The 26,026-nt window shown below is 43.0% G+C and overlaps 1 protein-coding gene across 2 annotated transcripts in view; it reads right to left on the reverse strand.

Moving 5' to 3' along the window:
• The window catches only part of Fyco1 (FYVE and coiled-coil domain autophagy adaptor 1), a 73,254-nt gene that overhangs the window by 25,253 nt on the left and 21,975 nt on the right, over positions 1 to 26,026 (reverse strand). For both annotated transcript variants that reach the window (XM_055601635.1, XM_055601636.1), the window contains exons 5-14: positions 21,798 to 21,904; positions 20,271 to 20,414; positions 17,338 to 17,428; positions 14,162 to 16,501; positions 13,088 to 13,180; positions 12,534 to 12,652; positions 10,133 to 10,300; positions 7,036 to 7,185; positions 6,194 to 6,405; positions 3,172 to 3,316 (exon numbers count right to left, since the gene is read on the reverse strand). In XM_055601635.1, the coding sequence (XP_055457610.1) occupies positions 3,172 to 3,316; positions 6,194 to 6,405; positions 7,036 to 7,185; positions 10,133 to 10,300; positions 12,534 to 12,652; positions 13,088 to 13,180; positions 14,162 to 16,501; positions 17,338 to 17,428; positions 20,271 to 20,414; positions 21,798 to 21,904 (3,569 nt within the window). The remainder of the gene's footprint in view (positions 1 to 3,171; positions 3,317 to 6,193; positions 6,406 to 7,035; positions 7,186 to 10,132; positions 10,301 to 12,533; positions 12,653 to 13,087; positions 13,181 to 14,161; positions 16,502 to 17,337; positions 17,429 to 20,270; positions 20,415 to 21,797; positions 21,905 to 26,026) is intronic.

The following is a 26,026-nucleotide window of genomic DNA, read 5'->3' on the forward strand; positions in this document are numbered from 1 at the left end:
CACATAATATAATCTAATTTGTGGGTGAAAGCTCTCCAAACTGACAAAAGTTATTTCTTAGAAGATATAGTACAGGTTTCTTATGATATTCCTAAGGATAGGTTACTATCTCTCCTGTACCTACATCATCATTAGCAACAAACACACACAAAACAAAACAACCAAAGCTCCCCACCCCTGGCATGTGTTAGTTAAAGAGGGCTTGTGTCTGGCCTGCAGGCTACCTGCACCATAGCTCAAGAAAGGCTGTTGCTGCAGGCTCCTTTCCCTCAGAGGTGTTAGAGGTCTCAAGCACTCAGCCCTCTTTTTGCCCCACCTTTGGCTCTCCTTCTTGCTCATAGCAGCAAATCATATCAAAGGCCAGAGTGCTATGTGAAATGGGGGTTAGAGCTGGATGAAAATGGACCCTGCTTGAATCAAGACTGTCCAAATGTGTTTCACAGCCTGAGAACAAAGACTATGTGCTCCATCCCACTGGGCTCCTCATTACTGAAGATTGTGGAAGTGCTTATGGACTCTGGCTCCAGTTAGATATATAAATAGTTATGTTTTCAGAGAGGCGAATGCATGGTGACTCCCTTTGAGGGGTCATCTGATTACCCAGGAATTCCTGGTGTTTGGATGAGGAGATGGTACCACAAGAAGGCAGAAAAAGTAGCACAGAATTCAGAAGCTAGTCATCCTATCTTCCATGGGGCTTTCAAAGTAGCACTTGGCCAGGTACCCAGTTCTTTAGACCCACAGTTATTAGTGCTGTTTTGTAGGCAGCTTAGTACTGGCAGCCCCACTTCAGAGGAGAACTAAGTGAGGGCTGATCCTTGTTAGCAGCCTTTCTGCCCATAAGCACTGGCCGCAGGGCTTTCAGGTTGGTGTCATACCACACCTAGGGCCTGCCAACTCCAGACTCCTCTGTAGTCAGAGGGCCTGCATTAGTACAGACATATGGTGGCTTTTGAACTTTAACCATAATTACCATATCCTGTCCTTGTTTCATTTCTGAGATAGCAGGCACCGAATCTCTAGGCTGGTGACCACAGTTCTTCCGCTAAGCACTCTGGCTGCAAAGCCTTGGTTCTGAAATGATTGCCAAGCAGGCTCTGAGGGCAGGTTTCAGATCATTTAGTGTAATCTGGGTACCTGAAGGTGGCTTTTTTTTTTTTTAAGATGATGAGACTACAAGTTAGAGATACTAAGAAGCATGTGCACATACTAGACGTGCACAGCCCAGGCCAACATCAAAACTCAGCGTAAACATCAGGAAAATCATGTATCTCCACAGGAGGTTTCTGGCCCAGGCACTGTCTTCGGTCTCCTTTCTTACAATAGGGTAGACGGTATGTATTCTAGGCTCCCCTATACAGTTAAAGGAGCTGCATTCAGAGGCTGCACTGCCATGGACATAGGGTTTAGAGGCTTCTTTGGGTCTGAAGCTTAAACTCTTCGCCCCTAATGGCCTGTATATCTGGTACCTGGAGAGTACACCAGGTCTTGGAGGCTTTGGCTGTGTATGAGCTGGGCAGAGGCCAAGTGAGCCAACTACCTATCATCTCAGTTCTGAGAACAGCTGGAAATCTGAGTAGTGGTATCTAAGACACTAAGGAAGAGGCTACAGGCATGTCTGAAAGGCTGTACAGGGCCTCTTTCTGCTACTGGTAAGGGCTGTGCTCCTGCTAAGTGTCACCATTCAAGATAAGCCAGGAATGAGTGAAGGGCAGTTGTCACCAGATCCTGTCAGGGTTTCCTGTGAGGATGAAGCTGGATTTGGAGACTTTCCCTTATTCAGTCATTTCTAGGAAGGGTCAAAGCTTATTTCTCATGCATTACTTTGTTCCTCAGATTGCTTATCTTTCCTTCAAAGTTTCCTGTGGGGGATGGTGGTATAAGCCTAGGGCTCTCCTTCTCATACTTTCTCAGACTCTTGATGTCTTTGGATGAGTTTTCAACATGGGAAGAAAAGGAATGCTAAAGAAAAGCTCCCATACATGCTAACACACAATATATTGTGTAGAAAGGTGTCTCTTCATTCACATATGTGAGATACAAGGACTACAGATTCCTATAAGGTAATCTCAGATTTTCGTTGGTGGCTGCAGGCCAGCATGATGGCAGCTTCCTTTCTCTGAAACAGTTCCTGATTTCCCAAGACCAAAAACTATACATACTGGTCAGCAGTCTGGAAGATTTCTGTTTCTGTTCCTACTAGGAAACAGGAAGGTGGGAGATGAGGGAGGAAGTGGGAGAAGTCATCTTATACAGGTTTCAGGTGTCTTCGAGAAGACAGTAAAATCAATGTCATCCTCTGGGCTCCTAGCTCTTGGTCTACCCACCCATCTCTATCCATGAAGCTTGGCAGGCACCAAAAGCAGGTGTAGTTTACTGCTAAGGGAAGAGAAGAAATGCTGGGGACCCCTGGGTTCTGAGGGTCAAGGTGAACATTGGTGACTACTGACCAATATGTATCAGAGAAGTGTTTCATGAAGGAGGAAACTGGTCCAAAAATCACAAAAGCAACAGAAGAGGAGCCATCTTAGGTTTGGCAATGAGAACTCTGATTTTAAATTATTTAATTTAATTTAAATAAATTTAATTTAATCTATTAGATTTATTTAAATTAAATTATACCTATGGCTTTAATTAAAATAGTTCTGATTTTAACTACAAAAGGCTTTAAGGAGGTGATTAAATTAAAAATCTACCAGTGTCCTGGTATGAAATAGTGATTAAAGGACACAGGCACCTAAAGTATACAGGATGCTGCAAGAAGGTGGCCATCTGCAAACCAAAGAAGAAGAAACCATCTCTGTCAGTACTTTGATATGCAGCCTCCAGAATGATGATAAATTGCATTTCCATGGGTAAGTCACACAACTATGGTCTCTTGCTGTGTGTGAGCTGACTATACAGCTGCCCAAGCCTAAGAGAAGATTCTGAATCAGGCATCACACACACCTCCCAGGAACTTTCTTATACATAATCTCCCTGACTGTTTCTTGATTATGCTCTCTTTTCAATTGCTATCCCACTCTGAACTGCCTCTGTTCTGAGACATCTTCCCTTGGCAGAGATAGCCAATCCTGCTTCTAGTATCTTATTTTCCTGGTCCTTTGATAAGAAAGCACAAGGGATAGGCACTTAATGAATACTTTGGAAATGGAGGTGACATCTACTCACTGTTCCAACATACGTGGGTCCACTGAATCAGTTTCGGTGGGTGTTTCAGGCAAGGAGGAGCCAGATTCTTGGATCTGGCACAGTTCTTCATCGGTGATGATGTCAAACACAGCATCATCTGGTGGTCTGCATACTGGATTTACTCCTGGGGGTAGAGGCAAAGCAGGAGAGAAAAAGACAAACATACCATTATGCATGGGGCTGGGAATAACAGAGAGAAGTGAGGGGTGCTGCTATGGAGAACAGCTGACAGAATACATTTTAAATGGTCTCTTAACTGACTGCTATTTTATGTAGGTATTAGGTAAAGACTACTGGGACATCCCAGGTAAATAGAGGGTCCACAGAAGAGTTTTGAATATATGGCCTAAAGACCTTTTGTAAAGCAGGTTAGAAGTTGAAACTTCAACTACTTCCACATCCTCTATGACCCTTATTTAGAAAGGAAAAAAAATCAGGAAAGATAGTAACACAGAAAATGTACTTATCCAATGAGACCTTAGTTCATAAGACATAGGCATTTACCTGATTTTCAAACCTTCCCCTTCTAGCCCACTGCTGGGTGAAATAGAACCTCTTCCTATCCAGGGTTCCTCAGGAGATAATGATGTTGACCACTCAATAGGCAGGCCACTATACTGGTCAGCTACCCATAAACATGTATCATGAAAATGTAAGGATTAAGTTGGAGGCAGGAGAAAAAAGAAAGCAGGCAAGAAATGACAGAAATCAAAACAAGAAACCTCAGCACCCTACCACTGTATCAAGTTGTCATTGCTGAACACCTAGCAGTGAGATAAGGGAAGGGAATTTAGGCTACTGATTAAGAACAGTTTAGCTGTCCTCTGCTTTAGTGTAATGTTTTTCTCTCACGTTTCTGTAACAGAGAACCAGAAGAACAAAGTGACAAAAAGGACTCAGTTACATTCCTGAATCTGTTTTCTCAGGCTGACAAAGGAGTGGGAAATGGGCAAGAGAGATACAAAAGAACGCTCACCAAGGGAATAATAAAGACCTGGGTAAATGGAAGCTATTCCATATTCATAGACTGAAATGGTCAATACTTTATTAAGATGTTAAATCTCTCCAAACTGATCTCCAGATTCAATGAAATCCCAATGAAACCTTATCATGGTTTATTTTTAGAAACTGAGAAACCCATTCTAAAATTTATATGTTCAATAAAGAACAAAATTGGAGGGGCTTCTTTGCTTGTCAGTAAGATGCATTAAGAATCTATGATAACGAGCTGGACATGGTAGCACATGTCTTTAATCCTAGTATTTTGACACAGAGGCAGGTGGATCCCTGTGAGTTTGAGGCCAGCTGTTCTACATAGTGAGTTCCAGGACAGCCATGGCTACGTAAAGAAATTGATCTTGTTACAAATGAGCAAAAATACAAAAAACAAACAACAACAACAAAACCAAACAATCTATGATAACCATACAGTAAGAAATTAGTGGAAAGAAAAGGCACACAGATGAATGGAACAAAGTCTAGACACAGACTCACCATTTTGAGGTAAGGTGTTTTTGTTTGTTTTTTGGTCTTGTTTTTAATTGGCTTTTGAAAAAAATATACAAAAGCAGTGTGTGTGTGTATGTGTTTGTGTGTATGAAGGGGATTAGGGATTCAATCTATTGCTCTGTGCATGCTAAGCCATTGAGTCACACCTCTAGTTCCCACAGAATGGCAATTCTGAGGAAAAAAAAAAACAGACTTTAAATAATGGTGTTGGAACCTCTGGACAAAAAGCAAATAACAAAACCACCCAATACTCACCTTATTTATATTATCACCATACTTCAAATGAACTCAAAACAAGTCACACACATGCACACACACACCCTAAAATCAGAAGAAGCCATGTGTGATGGCACACATCTTTAATCTTAACACTTAGGTAGCAGAGGCGGGCAGATTTTGGAGTTTGAGTCTAGCCCAGTATATACAGAATTCTAAGACAGCTGGACTACAAAGTGAGTCCCTGTCACAAACAAACCACTCACCCAATCACCACTCAAACAACTCAAAGAACCTCAAACCTGCAACTTTTAGAAGAAAAGAAAAAGACTTTTAAATAATTTTTAGAAGAAAAAAAAAAAGACTTTTAAATACAGGGTTAAGGTTAATATATATATGTATGTGTTTGTGTGTATGTATGTATATATGTATATAACCTGATATATAAAACATAAATTGTACTTTATCAAAACTACACCTCTTCAAAAAGAAAATTAAAAGACAAGCTATAAATGGGAGAAAATACTTATAAAGCATATCTAATAGAAAACTTACATCTAGACTATGTAGAAGACTTGCAGGTTTTAAAAGACCAACAAAAGACCTGAAGCCGTCAATGCTGTGTGTGAAAAAGCACAGTTCCCATCCCTGAGTGGTAAGGCCTATGGATCCATTTAAACAAGTGAGGAGAATTCTGAAGGCTACTTAGCTTGCATCCAGGCTATCAAAGGAGAGTTCACAAGGATTATCTGTAGTCAGCAGTGATGCCTGAACAGAGAAAAGCCCCATCTCTGCCATCTCAGCTCTGCCTCCTTGAAGTCCATTATCCAGTAGATAGCCTGGGTTACTTATTGCAATTTGGATGCAGAAGTAGCAGGAATCAAACTCTGTGTCTATTCTTGGTTGAGGTGGAGGACACAAAGAATACATTCTCCTTGGCCATTAAGAGAAAGGGATTAAGATACTGAACACTGAAAGTGTAATTGCTGGTCTTAGATTACCACAGGACAGATAAAGCCCCTGGAGGTCAGACTCCTCAATATATGGGGTGTATTTCACTGGTAGGAAGCATGTATACACACTTATTAAATTACACTCAATCACAGCAGGACAAAGTTATTCTCTTATTAACCATAGTAATATAAGAAAGTTTTGATCTGGTAAATGCATCTCTTAGACACCTAAGTGTGGGAAGCATTGAATGAAGCTTGCTCAAGATAACTGGCCATAGTGAGAAAGCAGTGGCCTCTATGAACCCTGAAGGCAGGGGCCTGACCTTGGCTTCCTATGGCCTGGGGGCCTGCTTCAGCTGGTGACACCAAGGGGCTGGGCTCTCCCTGGCTAGTGCCCGAGCCACTGCTATCAGGAGATCCAGGGCTTTGGCCAAATTTTTGGAAGCAGGCTCGGCAGCAGCGTTCCTTCTTGCCACTGGGCTTAGTCACGACATAGTTGTTACAGCAGTAGTAACAGAAGATGCGGCCACATATTCTGGGAAGGAAACAGACACAGGCTGTGAGAATTATGCACAATGGAGAGGTTGAGATCTGCTAAGCACCAGAATAGGTCACTACGTTGGGTTCCTGATGGCCCATGACTCTTCAGACTTAGCTCTGCCTTCAATGTAGAGTGTGCTGTAAGCCATTTCATTAGATTTCAACAAAGACCATCATGGTGAATGTAGAAGGAGAAAGGGTATGGCTGACATCAGGCTATAGGTGTGCATTCCACATGTATTGTGGGGAGGGGTAAATCTCTAAGAAAGAATTTACCAGTATCCAACTCCCAATCTGCCTTTTCTCTTTAACTATCTTTTCTAGGCACTGAAGGATCTGTGTTTTCTGGCACCATCTGATAATGCCTATAGGCTCAAGAATAAAGAGTTGCTGGTCTCTGAGTATATCACATGCATGTGAGTTCTCTTAGCTCCATGCACACTTCTTTTAGGGGGCCTTGAGTGTCCTGCTAAGAAAACAACTAATACAATTCTCTTCTCCTGCTTCGCTTGGTAAACAGCAAAGTGCTTTTTCTAGACAGACAGTTACGGTACCAACACTTATCTCAGACCCTCACCTGGAGCCTTCTGTCTGACTCCAGTCTGGTGAGTTGCCTGCTGCTCACCTGCAGTGGTGCCGCCGGACTATCCAGCTGAACTCCCTCTTGCAGTCTTGACACTGGTTGGCCTCCATGTCCCCAAGACATTTCTCTTCAGCACTGAGCTTCTGCTGGAATTCCAGTGCATCAGACTTTTGCCAGAGAGCATCTTTGTCTCTGCAATAATATCACATTTTAAAAATCCATGAGAAGCAGAGAATAATGACCCCTGCTTAATTTCAGAAAGCTGATATCAAATGTTCCAAGCCATACAAGCTAATCACTTTCCCTTTTCCCAACTTAAGGCCTCCAAAACACAGGCTCTCTGATGAGGCCTCCAAAGGCATCCCAACACAGTGGTGTTTTTTTGTTTGTTTTTTTTTTTTGTTTTGTGACCCCATGTATGTGAGAGTATGAAACAGGCACATGATATATACAGAAGGCTGTGTCAACCACAAGGAACTGCCAGCACTGATTTATTACTCTAATTAGCAAATTAACACTAAAAACAAATAACTACTGGAAGTGTAAGCTAACGCATCCAACCAAGATGATAATGGGCTACAAGTGTGCATGCAATAAGCAATTTGCCTGAGTGTATGTCTATGTACTTAAGTGTGTGCGGAGCCTATGAAGTGAAAAGAGGGCATCAGGTCGCTGAGGACTGTAGTCAAAGATAGTTGTGAGTTGTCTTTTTGGTGCTGAAAACTGAACACAGGTACTCTAGAAGTGGATAAGGACAAGGATTAGGAACACAGAGATGGCTGGCTGTGCTCAAAGACACATAAATTGTTTGGAGAAAAGTAGATGTATTTCCTCTGGGCCAGCTTCTTCTTCCAGTTGGTCCACAGCATCTGACCTCTATGTCCCAAGGAAGCCAGATACTCACACCCTAGAATGTGAGAATGCTACTTGGTTACTCTACCGCATTCCTCAAGAAGATATCTGGAATTCTGATGAGCGAGTAGATCTAGGCATAGCACACTCATGACTACTACCACCACAAATGCAAGTGAGTCAGATCTTATGTGCCTCAGGTTTTATCAAGTGTTTCTTGACACATTTATTTTTCAAGGCATAGTTGTGTAAGAACTCACTTGTCTTGGAAGGTGGGTGTGGTAGCACACATCTTTAATCCCAGAAGACCTCTGTGAATTTGAGGCCAGGCCGGGCTATACAGTCTCAAAATAAAATACAGCAAAAACAAAGCAAAAAGATTTGTCTTGGAAAGTTTGATATGGAGTGTTCACAGATAAAGTAATATTATGTCTGGATTTTGCTTCAAAGCAATCTAGAGGTGGGAAAACAGGAGTAACCCTGGCTTGATTCCTGTTGAGGCTGAATGATGCATAATTGTTATGACTTAAGTTTGAAATAACCTCCCCCCCCCAAAAAAAAAAAAAAAAAAAAAGCTAGTGGTACTATTTGAAGAGGCTGTGAAACTTTTGGGATAGAAGGCATGGCTGGTGAAGGTGGGTCACTGGGAGTCTCTACTTCATCTGCTAAGACATGGACAATTACCACTGCCTTAAGTTCCTATTGCCATCGACTGAACCAACAACACTGCCATGCCTTACCTGCCAGGACTGAGTAAAATTGTCTGAACACAGAGCCAAAACTGTGGGATTCTTCTGGATAAGGCTGATGTCATCTCCAATAGTACTAGGTGTATGACGATAGATTTTTTTTTTTTTTCCCTCAGCAGGGTTCTGACTTCTCTCCGGATCTGGGTAATTCCAGGTCTCGTAAGGAGGTCACATGGCCTTCAGGGCAGATCACAGGCCAGACCCTTCCCCCAAGAAGGAAACTGCTCTAGCAAGCATCTAGGAATTAATTCCTTAGAAACGCCCCACCCTGATAAGGGTTGAGGCCTAACAGTGACCTTCAATTGTACTTGGAGATGCCATTTCCTCCTCGTGATAGAACCATTTAAACATCCCTAGCCCCAGCCAAACAAACACATTCACCCTCAAAATCCTTCCCTCTGCCCAGGGTTTATATTGCCCTTGATTTTGCACTAATAGAGCTACATAGGGTGTCCTTTCTCACTTCAAGACTGTCATTTACGCTTTGCAGGGTTGAATCTCACTAGGCCTGCCCTCCCATCCACAGGGCCTGGGCCTTGCAGGGCTGGGCCTCCCTGTGCCTGTGTCTTGGCTGCAAGCCAACCAGGCATGGGCTTTGGCTTGCACCTCTTGCTGTGCTCAGCACAGCAGCTTGACCGAGAGCTGTAGCACTTTGGTATCTGCTATAGGCTTTGGAACACCACTGCCACAGGCAAACTCATGCTAAAAGAGCTAAACTGTGGAAAACCTCTTCCACACCCTGGCTTAGCCCACTTGGGCCTCACCCTAAGTGCTTTAGCTGCCCCTGAGAGAAAAGGAACCCCAGTTCTTCACACAAAACAAAGTTGTTTTTGTCAAGTATTTTGTCACAGAAAGAAATAAAGGAAGAAGGAAGAAAGGGAGAGAAGGAAAGAAGAAGGGATGGAGAGAGGAAGGGAAGGAGGGAAAGAAGGAAGACACAATTACAATATTTTATCTTGCATATTCGATTCCCTTAAGAAAAAGTTAAAGTTGTGAATGACTTGCAAGCATTTAACAATCAGGACATTTCATATAAAAATCCAGCTTCCCACATCAGTCTTGGAAAGTAAGGCACCACGGCTACTTTTGAATGGCAAGAGTGGGACATGCTGGGTCCCTCAGACCCCCTTCTAGCTTGGTTCCCACAAGGACACTGCTGCTAGGTCCCTACAGGCCCTAACCCTAGCAGAGTTGGGCAGTGTAAGAGGAGAAGGCTCTTTGGAGATGGGCAGGAGATGAGGAAATGAACAAAGTTACTAAATGTCATTTCATTGTCATTCTTATCCAGGCACCAGAGTTTGAACATAATCCTGCATCCACACAAAAACCCAAACCCATATGAGCAGTGGTATGATCAGGGAGATCCAGCCTTTGAGACTACCAAAGCCTAGTTGGTCCTGCAGTCATATGGCTCCCTGACAGCATATCATTGGGTAGAACTTGAGAAGGGCCCATTTCCACTGAACTGTCATTTTCAGAAATAGTTTTTTCTAAGAAAAGCCAATCTTGGACATGGTCCCCAACTGCCCCAGACTCACCTGAGCAGCTCTATCAACCGCTCCTCAAGGTATTTTTTGGTTCTGTTCAGGTCATCCAGGTCTGCAAGCATCTTTTGATCATTCCTTTCCCTGTTTGTTACCTCCTGGCAGAGTTTGTTGTAATATTCTTGGATTTTTGATGTGGCCTTTTCAAGTTCCTTCTGAGTTCTTGGAGGAGAGAAACAAGTTTTCTTGGTTAGCTCTGATATTCATCTTCCTGGAATTTCTAGGCTCTCCTGGCCTTCACTGAGAGGTCCTGCTGCCCTCTGGGCCTTTCCCTCTCATGGTGAGGTATGACCTGCTCACCACGGGTTATGCATTACCCCAGGATCTGACACTCTCCCTACCTTCCCCTTAAATATGAGGGGGTATTCTGGGATGGCAGAGATACTCCAGGGCAGTAACATACTCAAAAGTGAGTGGGACATGACATTCCTATAAGGATATCTACATAGGCCCTAGGTTGGAGTAGCCAGATGGCAAGAGGCTTATGGCACAGTGATGGAAGATGAGCAGGGGAGAAGAGTCAGGACATAAAAAGAGAGGTGTAGGGCTGGAGAGGTGGCTCAGATGTTAAGAGCACTGGCTGCTCTTCCAGAGGTCCTGAGTTCAATTCCCAGCAACCACATGGCTCACAACCATCTGTAGTGAGATCTGGTGCCCTCTTCTGGTGTGCCAGCATACATGCAGACAGAACATTTTATAAATAATAAATAAATCTTAAAAAAAAGAAAAGAAAGAGAGAGGTGTAGTCTCTCAGAGGTGGTTACAAAAAAGGACATTGCTCTCAATGTCTTTGGACCTGAGAAGTCCTCCAATTCCCTGAATTCTGTTCTAGACCCTATCCTGGAGTCTTAGTTTACAGCAGAGGGGGCTAGTGGAGTTGGCTGTCTGCCTAATCCCATGCATTCCACATGCAGTTTAACTATGCTCTTTTTTTTTTTCTTTTCCCTTCCTCCCTCCTTTCCTCTTTCCCTCCCTCCCTCCGGTTTATTTATTATTTAAACAGTACTCTGCCTGCATGTATACATACACACAAGTAGAGGGCACTAGATCTCATTATGATGGTTATGAGCCACCATGTGGTTGTTGGGAATTGAACTCAGCACCTTTGGAAGAGCAGACAGTACTCTAAACTGCTGGGCCATCTCTCCAAGCCCCTAAGATGGCAGTTTCTAAGGATGCTACAAACCCCAAGACCCAGGAAGGTGCTTAAATAGACAGTCTATGGAAAGCCTACATTGTTTGCATGCTTTTCAGCCAAGGGTAATGCATAGCTATCAGGGTTATTTAATATCCAATGTCCACAAAATTATCTCAGCATACACAGTACAAAACCTTAAGGGAAGTCAAATCTTGGGAAGATGAACTGTGCAATTCTGAGCAGCTAAGAGAAAGATCTTCCACATAACCATTCTTAGAGCACTTTGTTTCATTTTGTTTTTTGAAACAGGGTTTTGCTATATAACTCTGGCTGGCTCAGAACTTTCTTTGTAGACTAGGCTGGCCTCAAACTCAAACAACACCACCTGTCTTTGTCCTCCACCCCGAATGCTGGGATTAAAAGCATGTGCCAGCATACATGGCTTTCATTCCTAAAGCATTTAAAAATATCAACTCAAATGTGTCTTCTGTTCAAATCACATGAACAAGACCTGGCTAGGAGCTATAAGAAATGGGGTAGACACTAGGCTTCTCACTAAACCCAGACCCAAGCTTAAAGGCACGTGGTAGGAGAAAAGGAATGAGTACAGGCTCAGGACAATCTGATATACTAGCTTTTGTTGATTGCCAACTGTTCTCAGCAGGCCCTAGCTGCACTAGCTTGGCCCTATCTTCAGAAGTAGGCTTAGGCTCTATGTTCCACATGGCCTCAAACTGAGAGAATGATACACTGAAGAGAAAAAGTAAACCTCACAGGACTGATGGGAAGACTAAATAGGTAATCCAAATTGTTCTGAAATATGAAAACAATACCCTTCTGTTCCCAAACCTTTCAGCTAAGAATGATTTAGAACAAGCCACACTATACACAGGACTCGTTGCTTGTGGTTATTCCCATTATTCTTATACTCTAACTGCCTCCTTTCAGTTTTCTTTTTTCTTTCTTTCTTTTTTTTTTTTTTTTTTTTTTTTTTTTTTTTTTTTTTTTTTTTTTTTGGAAGTATGCAGTTAGTACATACCTAAAGCCCCACCAGATAAAACAAGCACCCTGTCTTCTGTGGACTATGACAGAAGACAGCTGACTTCTCTGTGGCAAGCTTCTGGCCCCTGTGTTTTCTGGTGGCATGACTTTAGCATGATTTCCTCATCTTGTACAAGTGGCTTACTTTCTAAAATGAGTGCACCTACCCAATCCCTGAAGACCATCAGTGGCTGTGTGGGTGACCCAGTGACTGACCTTTCTAGGCTTATTCGAAGAGTAGTACTTTCTTCATCTTTGTGCAGCAAAGTGGCCTGGCACTCTGCAAGGCGGCTGCTGGTGCAGTTCAGTTTTTCCTCTATGGCTGCTTTGGTGACCTGGTATAAGACATCAGAGAGAAGACACAAAGCTTAAAGCTAACCCTCCATGGAAGAAGAGACTGGTTTGCTAGTCACACTGCCTGGCAGGACCACTTATAAGGAGAAGGTTTTGTTGTGCTGAAGCTCCTGAGGCCAGAAACCTTTGCTCTGTATTTGTGGGGAATGCTCTTTGGTGGGTGCTGCAGTGCAGGTGGAATGGAGTGTGGTTACTAATGGGACCAGAGCCATTTCACTGACACCTGAAAATGCCAACAGAGGTGACTAAGAACAATATCCTTTTAGCCCAAAGTCCAGGGAGTGAAAGGAAGTCATGGTGTAGACTTGGGGTATTGTCTCAGTTTGAGAACTGGCAGCATCGTGAAAAACACCTTACAACAATCTAGTAAAAGCAGACCAGATCCCCTTTCCTTGACAGCACCCTGCCAGGCCCACCTTCAGTTTGTGCATAGCCTCCTTAGTCATTCGCAGCTGCTGGCCTTGTTCTTCTAGCTGGGCCCTGAGGTTCCCACACTCTTCACTGGCTGTCTGGAAAGGATAAGAAAGGCATTGTGAGAGAGAGGTTCTTGCTCTTACGACTCCTCAGTTTTATTATCCAAATGTTTCCTAAAAACAGGACTGCTCTTTTTCTTAAAATGCTCCTCAAAAAGCTTCTTTCCTACTGGTAACAAAACACTTGCAAGCTTACTAGGAAAAGAAACTCAGCTTGTTCCTCAAAAGAATTAATTTCTGTAGGTGAAAAAATTGGCCCATGAGTCTCATGGGATGGAATGGCTTAGGGTAGGGAGGGCACTTTTAGGAAAGGGCAGGAGAGGGTGAAGAGTGGACTGAGAATACAGGGCCTAGGTACAGACCCTCTAGTGATATACACTGGAAATCAAAGTACCTGTTCCTGTTCTTAACTATCATTCTTTGGCCCCTTTTCTTCTTACAGTCTCAAAGATTTGTCTGCTTTAAAGGTTTTGCTTTTCTAAACCAAGCCAGTTCCCTACACCCTGTCAGCCATCAGGATGGTATGCAGAGGAACCGATTATTTAGCAAGGACTAGAGCCAGGACTCAAGCTGTCATAGACATGTGACCCTATGGAGGCTGAAACTTACGTGAGGAATGAGTGTACACAAACACACAAAAAGGGAAGCAGCAAAGTTGTGTGCACTCTTTGAGCTGCTGCTGCTGCCTGCTGCCTTATGGGGATATGGAAATGGGCTATTATATCTGCTGAGAATTCAAAAGCCACAAAACTAAATTTGTGTACATCCTGTTCTGTCAACGTTGGCTACTCAATTTTAAAGTTCTGTGTGAGCCAACATCTGCTACAGCCTAAGTGGAGGCTTCAGGCGAAGGCACTGCTCCCCATACTCTGCCTGATATGTTTCTGTAAAGAAATGTGAGCTACCACAGTTGAATGGAAATAGGGCATTCTTTGATCTTCACTTTTTCTTGCTGCAGGGTCAACTAATTATGGAGCCACCAGGTGTAGCCTGAGAAATGGCTAAAGCTGAGCTTACCTTTAGTCTGTTCTGATAGTCCATGATCTCAGCACTTAGCTGGAACTTAAGGGCATCTCGTTCCTGGTGTGCAGCCTCTTGAAGGTTCTGGGTCAGCTGCTCAGCCTGGGCCAGCTGTGCCTGCAGACCAGAGAATGAACTAGCTGCCTCCTCAGCTGCCTTTAGCTTTTCCTGCAAGCTCTCCTTCTCTTGCTGTAGTCCCATCACTTGGAGCTCCAAGCCCTTTCGTTCCTGTAGTGCTGCCTCTTTGGAGTCCTGGAGCTCCTGGGCCAAGCTGGCCAAGGCTGCCTCCATTCGATCCTTCTCCGCTGTCAGGGCACAGACCTGTATGCCAAGCTCAGCTGTGTCTGTGTTGGCTCTGTGCAGCTGGTCTTGTAGCTCTGCATGCTCCAGGTGGGCTCCCTCAGCACTCACCCGTGACAGCTCTGCCTGCATAGCTTGTAGCTCTTGCTCCTGCTTCTGGGCCTTGCAGATGCTCTCCTCCCGCAGCATCCCTTCTCTCTCTGAGCACTGCAGCAGCTCCTGAACATGGGCCCTGTTGAGGGCTTCATTCTGCTCTTTCAGTTGTTGCACCAGGGTCTTGTGCTCTCTTAGGACTTCCTCAGCCACACTCAGCTGGCTCTGTAACTTGTCCCGGTCACCAACGGCCACCTGGAGCTTGGCCTGAAGGTCCACCACCTCATTCTGTAACCGCTGTGCTTCCCCCTGGTGAATTTCCAGCTGTGCTTGAGACAGAGCCAGTTGGGCTGTGTTGACTTGGGATAGGCTGAGTCCCTGTTGGCCTTTTCCTTCAGAGAGGGCCTCAATCAGCTGAATCTGCTGCTTGCACTGGCTTTCAAGAGCTCTGAGCTCCTGGTCCTGGACCTCTGACCGAAGCCGGCACTGATCTGCCTCTTCCTGCAGCCGCCGGCACTCACCTTCCTTACTCTGCAGGGCAGCCTCCTTCTCTGCCACCTGGGCTTTCATACTCTCTTTAGCTTTCCTCACAGCTAGGAGACTTGCTTCCATCTGGTCTCCCAGGTGCCGGATGCTAGCTTGCTCAGCTTCCAGGGAGGCTAAGGAGCCCTGGATAGCTGCCTCTCGCTCCTGCAGTGCCTTGTAATCTGTTTGCAAGGTCTGCAGTTTGCCTTCTAGGAGCTGGTTGCGCACAGCCATATTCTGCAGCTCCTTCTGTAGCTCCTGGTTGATCTTTTGCAATTCCTCCTGGTCTCCCCCTGGCACCATGGTATTGTTTACCTGTTCTTCCTGGAGGCATTCCTGCCCCTCCTCTGGCATCTCCCCAGCCTGTAGAGGGACAGAGCTCAGGGAGGTCAGAGCCTCCTTACTTTTGTTGGCTGCATGCACCTCAGCTAGCTGCTCCAGTGTGCCTACTTTCTGGCTAAGATGGTCTCTGTCCTGAATGAGCTGCTTCTTCTGTTCCTCCAGATCACTTACAAGCTGACTCACTTGTGCTAGTTGGGTCTCTAGGAGCTGTAGCTGCCATGTCAGAGACTTGGCCTCCTGCTCCAGTAGCTGCTTTTCTTCTCGTTGCTGCTTTTCCTGCTGCCTAGCTTCTGCCAGCTCTTCCTTCACTGAGCTCAAGTGGGACAGAGATTCCTGTAGCTGTCGCCGGAGCTGAGCTGACTCTTCCTGAAGTGGGGCCATGTCCTTCACTAAGTGCTCTAGGCCAGCCTGGGCCTCCTCTTTCAGCTGTAGTTCCGTGAGCAGCTGCTCTAGCTTGATACTCTGCTGCCTGTTTAGCTCCTGGGCCTTTGTGTTCTCTCCTTCTAGGGCTTGAAGTTTTCCCTTCAGCTCCTGAAACTTCATGGCCAGGTCGGCAGGAACTAGCTCTTGATCAAATTTTGTATCCAGAGACGGATTTGTTCTCTTCTCAGCCCTGGCCAGGCATTCTGAAAGGCTGGCTAGAAGCTGGTTCTTCCTACCCAAGGAGTGTCTCATAGCCTCAAGCTCCTGTGCCATGTTCTCAAGCTGCAAAGCTGAGTGGCTGTTTTCTTTCTTGTCTATATTCAGCTCCAGGGTCTGCAGACATGTCTGTAGCTTCTTCACCGTGGCCTTGGTGGCTTCTCCCTGCTTCTGGAGCTCTGCTACCAGGCCCATGAGGCCAATGCTATCCTCTACTGCAGGATACCCCTTCTCCTTCTCTACCTGAAGCTGCTCCCCTTGCTTGCTGATCATCACTCGAAGTGCTTGGTTCTCCTTGTCTAGCTGCTGTACATGCTCTTGTAGCTGTTTCTCCCGAACCTCCAACTGGTCCAGCTCCAGCCGCATCTCATCAAAGCTTTCTAGTGCTTCATTGTTTAAAGGACTGTTCAGGTCAAAACTGGAGGCCATCTCCTGAGTCTAGGGGAAAGTAAAACATAGGAGCTTTGGTAAGTTTTTGTAGTCAGTGAAAGTAGAAGTAAAAACAAAGGAGTTCCTTAGCCTAAGGTATTAGATCTTTTCCAAAGACTAGAATCTTAAGTTCAAAGCACCTGCCACAAGGTCAGAGAACATTCAGAGTCCCACAAACCTCACTGATATGAAGACTCACATCTCTATCTAGCCTCCATCAGCTTTAGAGTTTAAAGGATACTGGTTCTTAGAAAATCTAAACTCAGTTACATTGAAATTATGGTTAACCCAATGTATTATACCCATAGTACCATGTCATGATAAAAATCACAAGATGAGGTCAAAGAGTCATCTTTTCTATTTTTAATGCTCGTTATACACAATGAATATTTTTGTACTATAAATAAATTTCTATTACATAGTTATAATAGGTTCACATTTCTGAGAAACTGGATCATGGATCTGATCCATTGTTCTTAAAACACTCTGTCACTTGCTTCTCCACTTAGGACCAGGATGACTGTATTACCTCCTCTTATTGGAGAGGTTAACACTTCATACTTAAGTTATTTCCCCTTAGCTGGATCCTGGTAGGTGACAGGGTCAATTCTAACCTCAGTGCTGTAAGATACTTTAAATATTTTAAGAGTTCAGTTTGAAAAGGATCTAAATTTTTAGCTGGCTGTAAAAGTCCAAATTCCAGGACATAGAGGATATAGGTTGAAAGGATGTATTACTCTGCTTAGAATAACAAGAATTTGAGAAGATTACCCTTGAGTTGCTAGGAGGAAAGACATACCCTGTTCACCCTAACAACCTGTTAACCCCAGCCTTCCTGACATTACCTGCAAGTAGTTGCTCACTAAACTGCTCACGCTGGAGCTTCGACTGGGAGGTTTCCACATATAAGCAGAAGAGCTCGTGGCCAGTGTCCTCCTGTCAGAGAATAGACACACTTGTTTTCAGAAAAACAAAACAAACAAACTCAGGTATACACACACACACACACACACAAACACACAGGAAGTGGTGCTGATAGTTATTAGGTGTACTGGCTGGTTTTGTGTATCAACTTGACACAAACTAGAGTCATCAGGAAGAAAGGAAGCTCAGCTGAAGAAATGCCTCCATGAGATCCAGCTGTAAGGCATTTTCTTAATTAGTGATCCATGGGGGAGGGACTAGCCCACTGTGAATGGTGCCATCTCTGGGCTGGTAGTCCTTTCCATAAGAAAGCAGACTGAGTACGCCATGTGACGCAAGCCAGTAAGCAAAGTTCCTCCATGGCTTCTGCATCAGCTCTTGCCTCGAGGTTCCTGCCTTGTTTGAGTTCCTGTCCTGAGTTCCTTCAATAACGAATAGCAATATGGAAGAGTAAGCCAAATAAACCCTTTTCTCCCCAACTTGCTTTTGGTCATGTTGTTTCATTGCAGCAAGAGAAACATTAGCAAAGATACTACGCAACCAGGTGGTAGTAGGATATGGTATGGATATCATTTAAGTTTGTCTACCAAAGGGTTCATATGTTGGTTCTTAAAGTGGTGGTACAGAGAGATGGTGAAATCTTTAAAAAGTGTGGCTAATATAAGCCCTTATATCAACCGGGGGTATGCTGTTGGAAGCTACTATGGGATTCTAACCTCTGGCTTACTACTTGGGACATGTGATCTCTTACTTCTGCACAGAATACACCTCATATCCTCTCCATATGCTACCTACTCTGAAATGATAGTCAAAGGAATCCATTGCCAGAGGCTGGGCCAATGTTGCTTAGGCCTTCAGTCTCTAAACTGTGAGCTAAACAAGCCACCCTTCTGTCTCCCCCCTCACCCTCCCAAAAAAAGGAAAGAGTTTCAGATTCTTATTTTAAATTTAAAGATTTATTTTTGTGTATGGTATATGTGTGAGGAAGTGCCTGTTGAGGCCAGAAGAGGATATCAGATTCTTTAAAGCTGGAGTGGTTGTGAGCTGCTTAACATAGGTTCTGGGATTTGAACTTGGGTCTTCTGGAAATGCAGGAAGCATTCTTAACTGCTAAGTCATGTTCTCAGACTAGAAATTTATTTATCCGTTTATTTATTTATCCATTTATTTGTTTATTTATTTATATGTAAAGGTAGTCTGCCTCAGGTTTTTCATTACAGTAATAAATGGTTGAATGCAGGAGTACTTTTTCCTAGATAGAACACAAAAAACGAAAACACAACACTTCTTTCCAAAGCTCTCCATGGGCTTGTGGCTGAGGTTTAAACATCATAGCGTGGGGGGTTAGAGAAGGCCTAGCAGTTGAGAATGCTAGTTATGCAATCATGAGAACTGGAATTTGGATCCCAGAACCCATGAATCAAATGAGTTATCCTGGAAAACCCTGAAATCCCATCTCTAAGATAGGTGAAGACACAAAGATCACTGGGACTTGTTAGTTTCTAGCTTGAAGCAGAAAACTTTAGCCCCTGCTTCTGGTATAGAGAAACAGAGGATAACTGATGCCCTCCTCTAACATCTATGCATGTGCACACACACTCACATATATACACAAGCAAAAAAAAAAAAAAAAAAAAAAAATCAATCTAAGTACTATAATTTTCTTCCACTGTGCTCCTTCCTCCAAATAAATAAATAAATAAATAAAATCCTTAGTAAACACATTTTTCAGTTTTAGGTACTTGTCACAGTCTATTTGTCAATGAGGAAAAAAAGAGAAATACTCAAACTGGTTTAAACAAACAAACAAACAAACAAACAAACAAAAGGTCCCACTGTGCTGTACATCTACAATGTGGCTAAAGACCCGATTGAACTTCACATAAACACACTGGACAAGACAACTAAGATCTCCTTCACTGAAGAAAGTTCTACTAGATGCTGTGGGTCTGAAACACAGAGACTTGTGTGATAAATCTCAATTCACAGGAACACTGAATCTAATCACACTTTTACCCCACCAGAATCAACCTATACTTATTGAACTGTCTAACCTGTTAGTCCCCTCAACCTAGCAATGACCCTAGTCAAGAGTGTCACACTCCCACATGTGTGTGAGGGAGGAGGAAATATGGAAGAAAAACCTCTTGGTACGTTATCACTGTGGAAAGTGGCACCAGACTAACTCCACAGAGGGTGTCACGCCTGGATACAGTCACTCATGAGCAGAATAGTCTACACTGTGGTCTGCTAGACTGTAAATATTCTGAGCTTGTAAAATATATGATCTATATCACAACTATTCCTGCATGAAAACTGTCATATCATATGTAAAAAAATGGACAATGCTGGTTCACATAGTGCTATGGCTTGCCTCTAACCCACAGTCATAGAACCATAAATATATACACAAGTAAAACTAAACAGTGTGAAATGAAAAAGTCAAGTCTGAAATAATAGCTTTCTCATGACTCACTGTGCAGAAAAAAAAAAAAGAAAATATATACTATGTAGAACATACATATTATCATAAAACATTTATGGATACATATGCATACAGTGAAAACAAAGCCTTGCTATTGATACACCTCAACCCTGGTATGTTTACTTCTGAAAAAGAAGGAGAAAGACAGCAGTAAGGTAGAGCCTTACTTAGATCTACAATATTTTATTTCTTAAAAAAAGAATTTATCAGACAGAAGAAAGCCTACATGTATCAGCCCAAAAGAACTCTCATTAGACAAATATGGGTAAATTAAGCTCCAAAATAAAGGCTGAGCAGATGGGTGGCAGTCTTTAAAACACTGAACATCTCATTCCTCCACTTTTGAAAGAAAGCAATTCCCCAAAGTACCTGGCAAATGTAGGCCAAGCAGCGTCCAGGTCATAGCCCCTTGATGCTAGATCAAACTGAACCTCAGTCAGCTCATATAGTTGGCCCACAATGTCAGAGCTCAGCTTTGGCTTCAGAAAGGGGCTTCTTGCATAATACCAGTCACTGCAGAAAATACACATTGTATGAATCATGGAGTAATAAGGATAAGCAAAAAAAATGAATCTACTCAAGACCATCCTGTGTGGTTCTGCTTCATTAATCTAGTAACTCATGTTATTATATATAAAACAACAACAACAACAAAAAACAAGCAACCTGTTTTATCTTTCATGCTAGATTATGGATTCCCAAATAACCTTTCTTCACTTGAAAAAAAAAAAAGCTGTTGAAATGATCTGGATGTTTATTATTTATATAATATCTCTTTTCCTCCAAAGAATTTGAGATACTCAAATCTTAGTAACTTGACAAGAGAGGGCAACTGTAGGAGACAGAACACTTCTTTTGGGGAAGATAACCTCAGCTTTTATTCCTTTCACAGAATCCAACATGACACACTGTGCTCATTTCTAACTTCTGTTCAGACATCAAATTAAAAGCCAAGGAAAAAATGTTTATCCAGAAATGTTGTAGTACATTGTTATAGTGGTTTATCCATTTCACATGAAGCAACAAGAAATTAAAAAGACAGTACTGATACTAGTGGTCTATGATACTGAACTGTTTATGGCAGTCTTTGCCAAATATTTAGAATACACTCTTCAAATCAAATGTATAAATGTTTTGTTTTTTTTTTTAACTCACAAGCCTGTTACATGTATAAGAACTATTTTTTTATTTATAAATGAACCTTAAAGGTGACAAAATAAAGCTAAAGATTTGCATGTTTTGTTTTTTTGCTTTTCTTTTTTTAATTCAAAAGTGTTTTCTTTCATTAACTCGAATATCTAGGGAGAGGCAGAGAAGAAATGGTTCGACAACCTAAAGAAGTTCAGCTGCAGCTCTTAAACCAATGCTACCTTACCTTCACTCACTCAGGCCCACCTCTCTTGTTCGCTGTTTCCTGGTGAGCCTGTGGCACTTAAGAGGTACAAAGGTTGACATATAGGCAACCTAGATTCATAGTAGTTGCCCTTCATTCTCCAAAGAGCCCTGATATACTGATGGGTATACTGATGGGTACTGACTCTGACTCTGTGGTAGATGAGGGCACAGGCTGAGTGAAGGAAAACCACACAAAAAATTCTTCTGGAAGGCAAAGGAACACTGGCCCCAATGAGCCACTACCCACCAGAAAAAGATACATGGCATTAGGAGTTAAGAGATCTGGGTCATAGCTCTAATGTCACAGTTGAGCACATGAGAGAAAGGTAGTCTCTCCCTCTTCCCCACTTTTGTCCTATATGTTCAAAGACTGGTAAAAAATACAAAGAATGACAGATGTGAAAGAAACAAGAGGCACCTGCTACTGGCATTCTGGTTTGGCTGACATAATTTCTGTTTATCAATGCTATGGGGTTAAGCCCAGCACAGTTTTGCAATTACCTGGTCACTTTAGTGTTCATGAAGCACTGTTGCAAGGTGTCTGCCAACCTCTGGTGCACCAAAGAATAGCGAATGAAGGCTCTCCCTTTTCCCAGGGATGTTTGGAGCTGAAAACATAGATTATATTGAGATGAACACCTGCCTCATGGAGGATTAGCAAAGGCCATACACAAGACAGAACATGCTGTTCAATCCTACACTGACACTGGCAACTCTCATACCCCTCAAAGGACACAAAACATTTGACACTGTCACTCTAGAGTGAAGCCTAAAGTGGGTGGGCATATCCAAGGCCTCTAGCTGAGAATACTTTGCAGCAAACATGTGAAGAAAGATATATCAATGCAACTCAAACACTTGCATACTTGACAGAGTCACTCTTGCTCCCTTTTTCATCAGAATCTGACTCAGATAGGAAAGTCCTTGATTTAATGTAGAGTAAGGAGTGAAATCTTGAGGTAGCTGAACAGCTTCTCACACAGAAGCTACAAGAGGAAGGTATGATAAGATTGGCTAGTACTGGGTTTAAGATACGGAGGGATATGAGAGAGAGAGAGAGAGAGAGAGAGAGAGAGAGAGAGAGAGAAAGGCCTCAGAGGTCTGGTTGGAATGTGCAGAAAGGTAGAAGAGTCAAAAAAGAGTGGAGCTGTGTAAGGAGAGCTTTGCAAAGGTTTTTTTCAGATGTATAACCGCCTACTTTATCTCCTTTATGGAGATAAAACCATCAATCCCCCCATGTATCTGTCCATATTTTCCTAATTGGGCTGGTTTCTTTTCAGATAAGCCAACTCATTGAATTTAGTCAGCGTGCTATGGATGGGAATAGGGCTTTCCAGGAAGTCTTATCACCTAGGAGTAGATGTCATAGAAAAGCCCAGGTGTCCACAACTCTACAATGACTATGATCACAAAACCACACAAAAGCATAAAGGGATCCATCTGAGGTTTAGTCACTTACAACATGGTATGCTGGGCAGACTTTGCTATGAGGCTGCAATGCAGGGCCCAACTGGCTATGGGCACATGGCAGCCAAAACAAGTAGATTAAAGGGAACTGCCATAGAAGACACTTGAGACAGGTTTGCAAATTAAGATTCATAATCCTGATGTATCAGTCCTAAAAGCAGCCAGGCATTCAAAACCCATTGACCTACTACAGGTACCTGTTGGCACAAGCTCTGAATTTGAGTAGAGAAAGCAAAGCCAATACTCTCTTACCCCTTCAAAATGTGGTAGGAGAAGGATGACAGTAGTTTGGTCAGGAAAGGATCTTACTCTTCTCTACTATTAAGATGTCCTGGATTGAGACAGGAAATATGTGGCACACCACTAAGGCATCCGTGATGCTGTAAACATCCCGCAGCACTTAACACCTTTAACTCAGAGGTATTTACTGTCTCACTGATGACTCAGAAAATAATATATGAAGTGGTTTTAAAAGACACAAAACCTCATCAACTATGGAAGCCATAAGATACTTCTCCATGTCTGTACTGTGCATAGTCACAGTGGCTGAAATGGAAGTGGGCAGTAGACTCACTTGATATAAAGCACTATGCTTCCAAATAGTTATCTCAACAGATACTTAGAGGACAACCTCAATGCCATGCTTTCTCCTCTGACAGTGAGTTGAGAACAAGTGCTCAGTGGGAATATCTGGGCAGTCAAGAACAACTAGGCAAGGTGCACACATATATACTCAAAAACTGGAGTAGCAGCAGAATTTAATCACAAAACTGCCCACAAAACTACTCCTGTCTGCAAGCTCCCTGAGCAGGAATAATTTGTTATTCCTCCTATATGACAGTAAAACTTCTTATAGAGCAACATTTGAACTCATTCGTTGAAGAGATGATTATATAAAGGGAGCTAGTTACTTACTTAAACATATTTTTTCCTCATTTATTTATTCTTTTTATATCCTTGTAGCCCCTTTCCTCCTCCCCCTCAGTCTCACTCACTCTCTCTCTGCTCTCTCTTCTCTCTCCCTCCTCCCCTTCCCCTTTTCCTCAGAAAAGGGGAATTCCCTTTCCCATCCACCCCAGCTCATTAAGTTACATCAGGACTAGACTTGTCCTCTTCCCCTGTGGCCTGTCAAGGCAGTCCCACCAGAGGAAAGTGATTTAAAAGCTAGCAAGAGAGTCCATGTCCAATGCAATCCCCACTTTCCTTTCTAGAGGACCCAATTGAATCCTAAGCTGCCCATCTGCTACATCTCTGTAGGGGGCCTAGGTCTAGCTCATGCATGGTCCTTGGTTGATAGAGCAGACAGAGAGAGACTGAGAGAATGCCCAACCAATGCCTGGACAAACCAAAGACTCACCCTACTGGAGAGTGCCAACCCCTGACACTATGAATGATACTCTGCTAAGCTTGCAGACAGGAGGCATTGTCAGAGTTGTCCTCTGACACGGTCTACCTAGCAGTGCCTCAAAACAGATACTGAGACTCACAGCCAAACATTGGTTGATGCATACAGAGTCTTGAGGAATAGAGGGAGGAAAGAGAAAAAAACCTGGAAGTGACAGGAGTGCTATAAGAAAAACAACAGAACCAAGTAACCACGACCAAGAGGAGTTTGCTGAGACTGAAACATCAATTAAAGATATTTTTAAATGTCCTTTGGGAAAAAGAATATTTCCTCTGTACTGCAAATGAAAGTAACTACATAGCCTTTTAAAAAAAAATTGCTTTAGATCATGGGCCAGCTTTCATTTCTCAATTCCCAGTTTTCTTAGCATCTAATCAGAATCCATAGGCACCATGCTGAAAAGATGCAAACAGCAGCACAGGACAGGAGATCTGCAAGGAACATGAGCTGTCTCTGCTTTAAACCACAACACTGTGCCACGAGCCGGAAGCACAGCTGGCCTTCACATACTTCAGGGAAACACAGTCCAAGAAGAGCTCATTTGAGCCCCTAAAAGTGTCTTACTAGGATGTTAACATATGTTAGTCTAAATGGCTATCTTCTGCCCAAAAGGTGCTGAGGAGTTCTATAAATGCTTCTAAAAATGTCTAGTCACACTTGAAGACCAACAGGGTACCTGAATACTAGGGTGACTGAATATCCAGCAGTTTTCCTACCCAGTGACATTCCAAGACAGAGAACAGAGAACAGAGTTTTCCACCAGAGTTAAACAACTGGGTCCCATGGGAACCTGCCTACAGTGCCACTAAAACCCGTGTGAGCAAGACAGAAGTCAGCACACAGCTCTCTTACCTTTTTTAAAATCTGTCTGCATGGGTTCAAAAGGTCTGAATGCTTTGAGGAGGAGGGGAGGAAAATAGCTAAAAAGTAGACTGTTTTAGTAACACTTCACTTACTGTTAGCCTTCACTGTCCAAAGTCACACAATTGAAGGCTTCAGTGGTGATGCAATGCGTGAGGAAGTAGGAGAAGAGAGTGAAGTAGGAACCTCTCAGATTCCTGATACATTAAACATTGCTCTATATCATGGACTTGAGTTTCTCACCAACCTCACAAGACCAGCCACACTACACTGATATTAAAATACATACAGGACAAACAATATAGAGCTGCTATCTTTCCTCACTTGCCCAGAATCAGAGGCTGCAGCTGGTAGAGAACACTGAGCCTTTGATGTTGGTGTGCTTAATTTTGTATCTTTCTGTAAGAAGAAACACTCTGGCTCCAGTTGGTATACCTGGAAGTGTTATTGCTAGAACATTTAATACTCCAACACTGTGGCCTCTGAGGCCAGCCAAAGAGCCGATGTGCTGATTTTAAAGTGATTCCATACTTGTCAGAGAAGCTGACAAGACAAAATGTGCAAACTTTTCCAACCTCTTTCCCCAAATTTCAGGGTTCTCCTACTTCCCATATATGTGTGCCTCACTTCTGGGTTGACTGGCCTGATGAAAGAGAAAGAGAGTTATTGGAACTGACACAGAGGTCTTGAGACAAGATTGCAAATTAGGATCCACAAATGAAGAAAGGTGTGTAGCGTGGTGTGGTGAGTTTGTGTGTTTCTTTGGAATTCTGTAGTAAGACAAAGCCAGGACATTCAGCCCTTTCTCAAATTGGATATAGGAAGTCACTTAGCAGCCCTGCATAATAAAAAAATCTTTGAGATTCTACCTCAGTCTCCTCACTTGAGATCTAAGTTTCCTGAGCATACTTCTGAAAAGTAGCCTAACAACACTAAAAATTTCAGCTTACATTTATTTATTTATTTATTTATTTATTTATTTATTTATTTATTTATT

The sequence above is a fragment of the Psammomys obesus genome, unplaced genomic scaffold (assembly GCF_907164565.1).
Source record: "Psammomys obesus unplaced genomic scaffold, mPsaObe1.curated_primary_1811, whole genome shotgun sequence".
Lineage (NCBI taxonomy): Eukaryota > Metazoa > Chordata > Mammalia > Rodentia > Muridae > Psammomys > Psammomys obesus.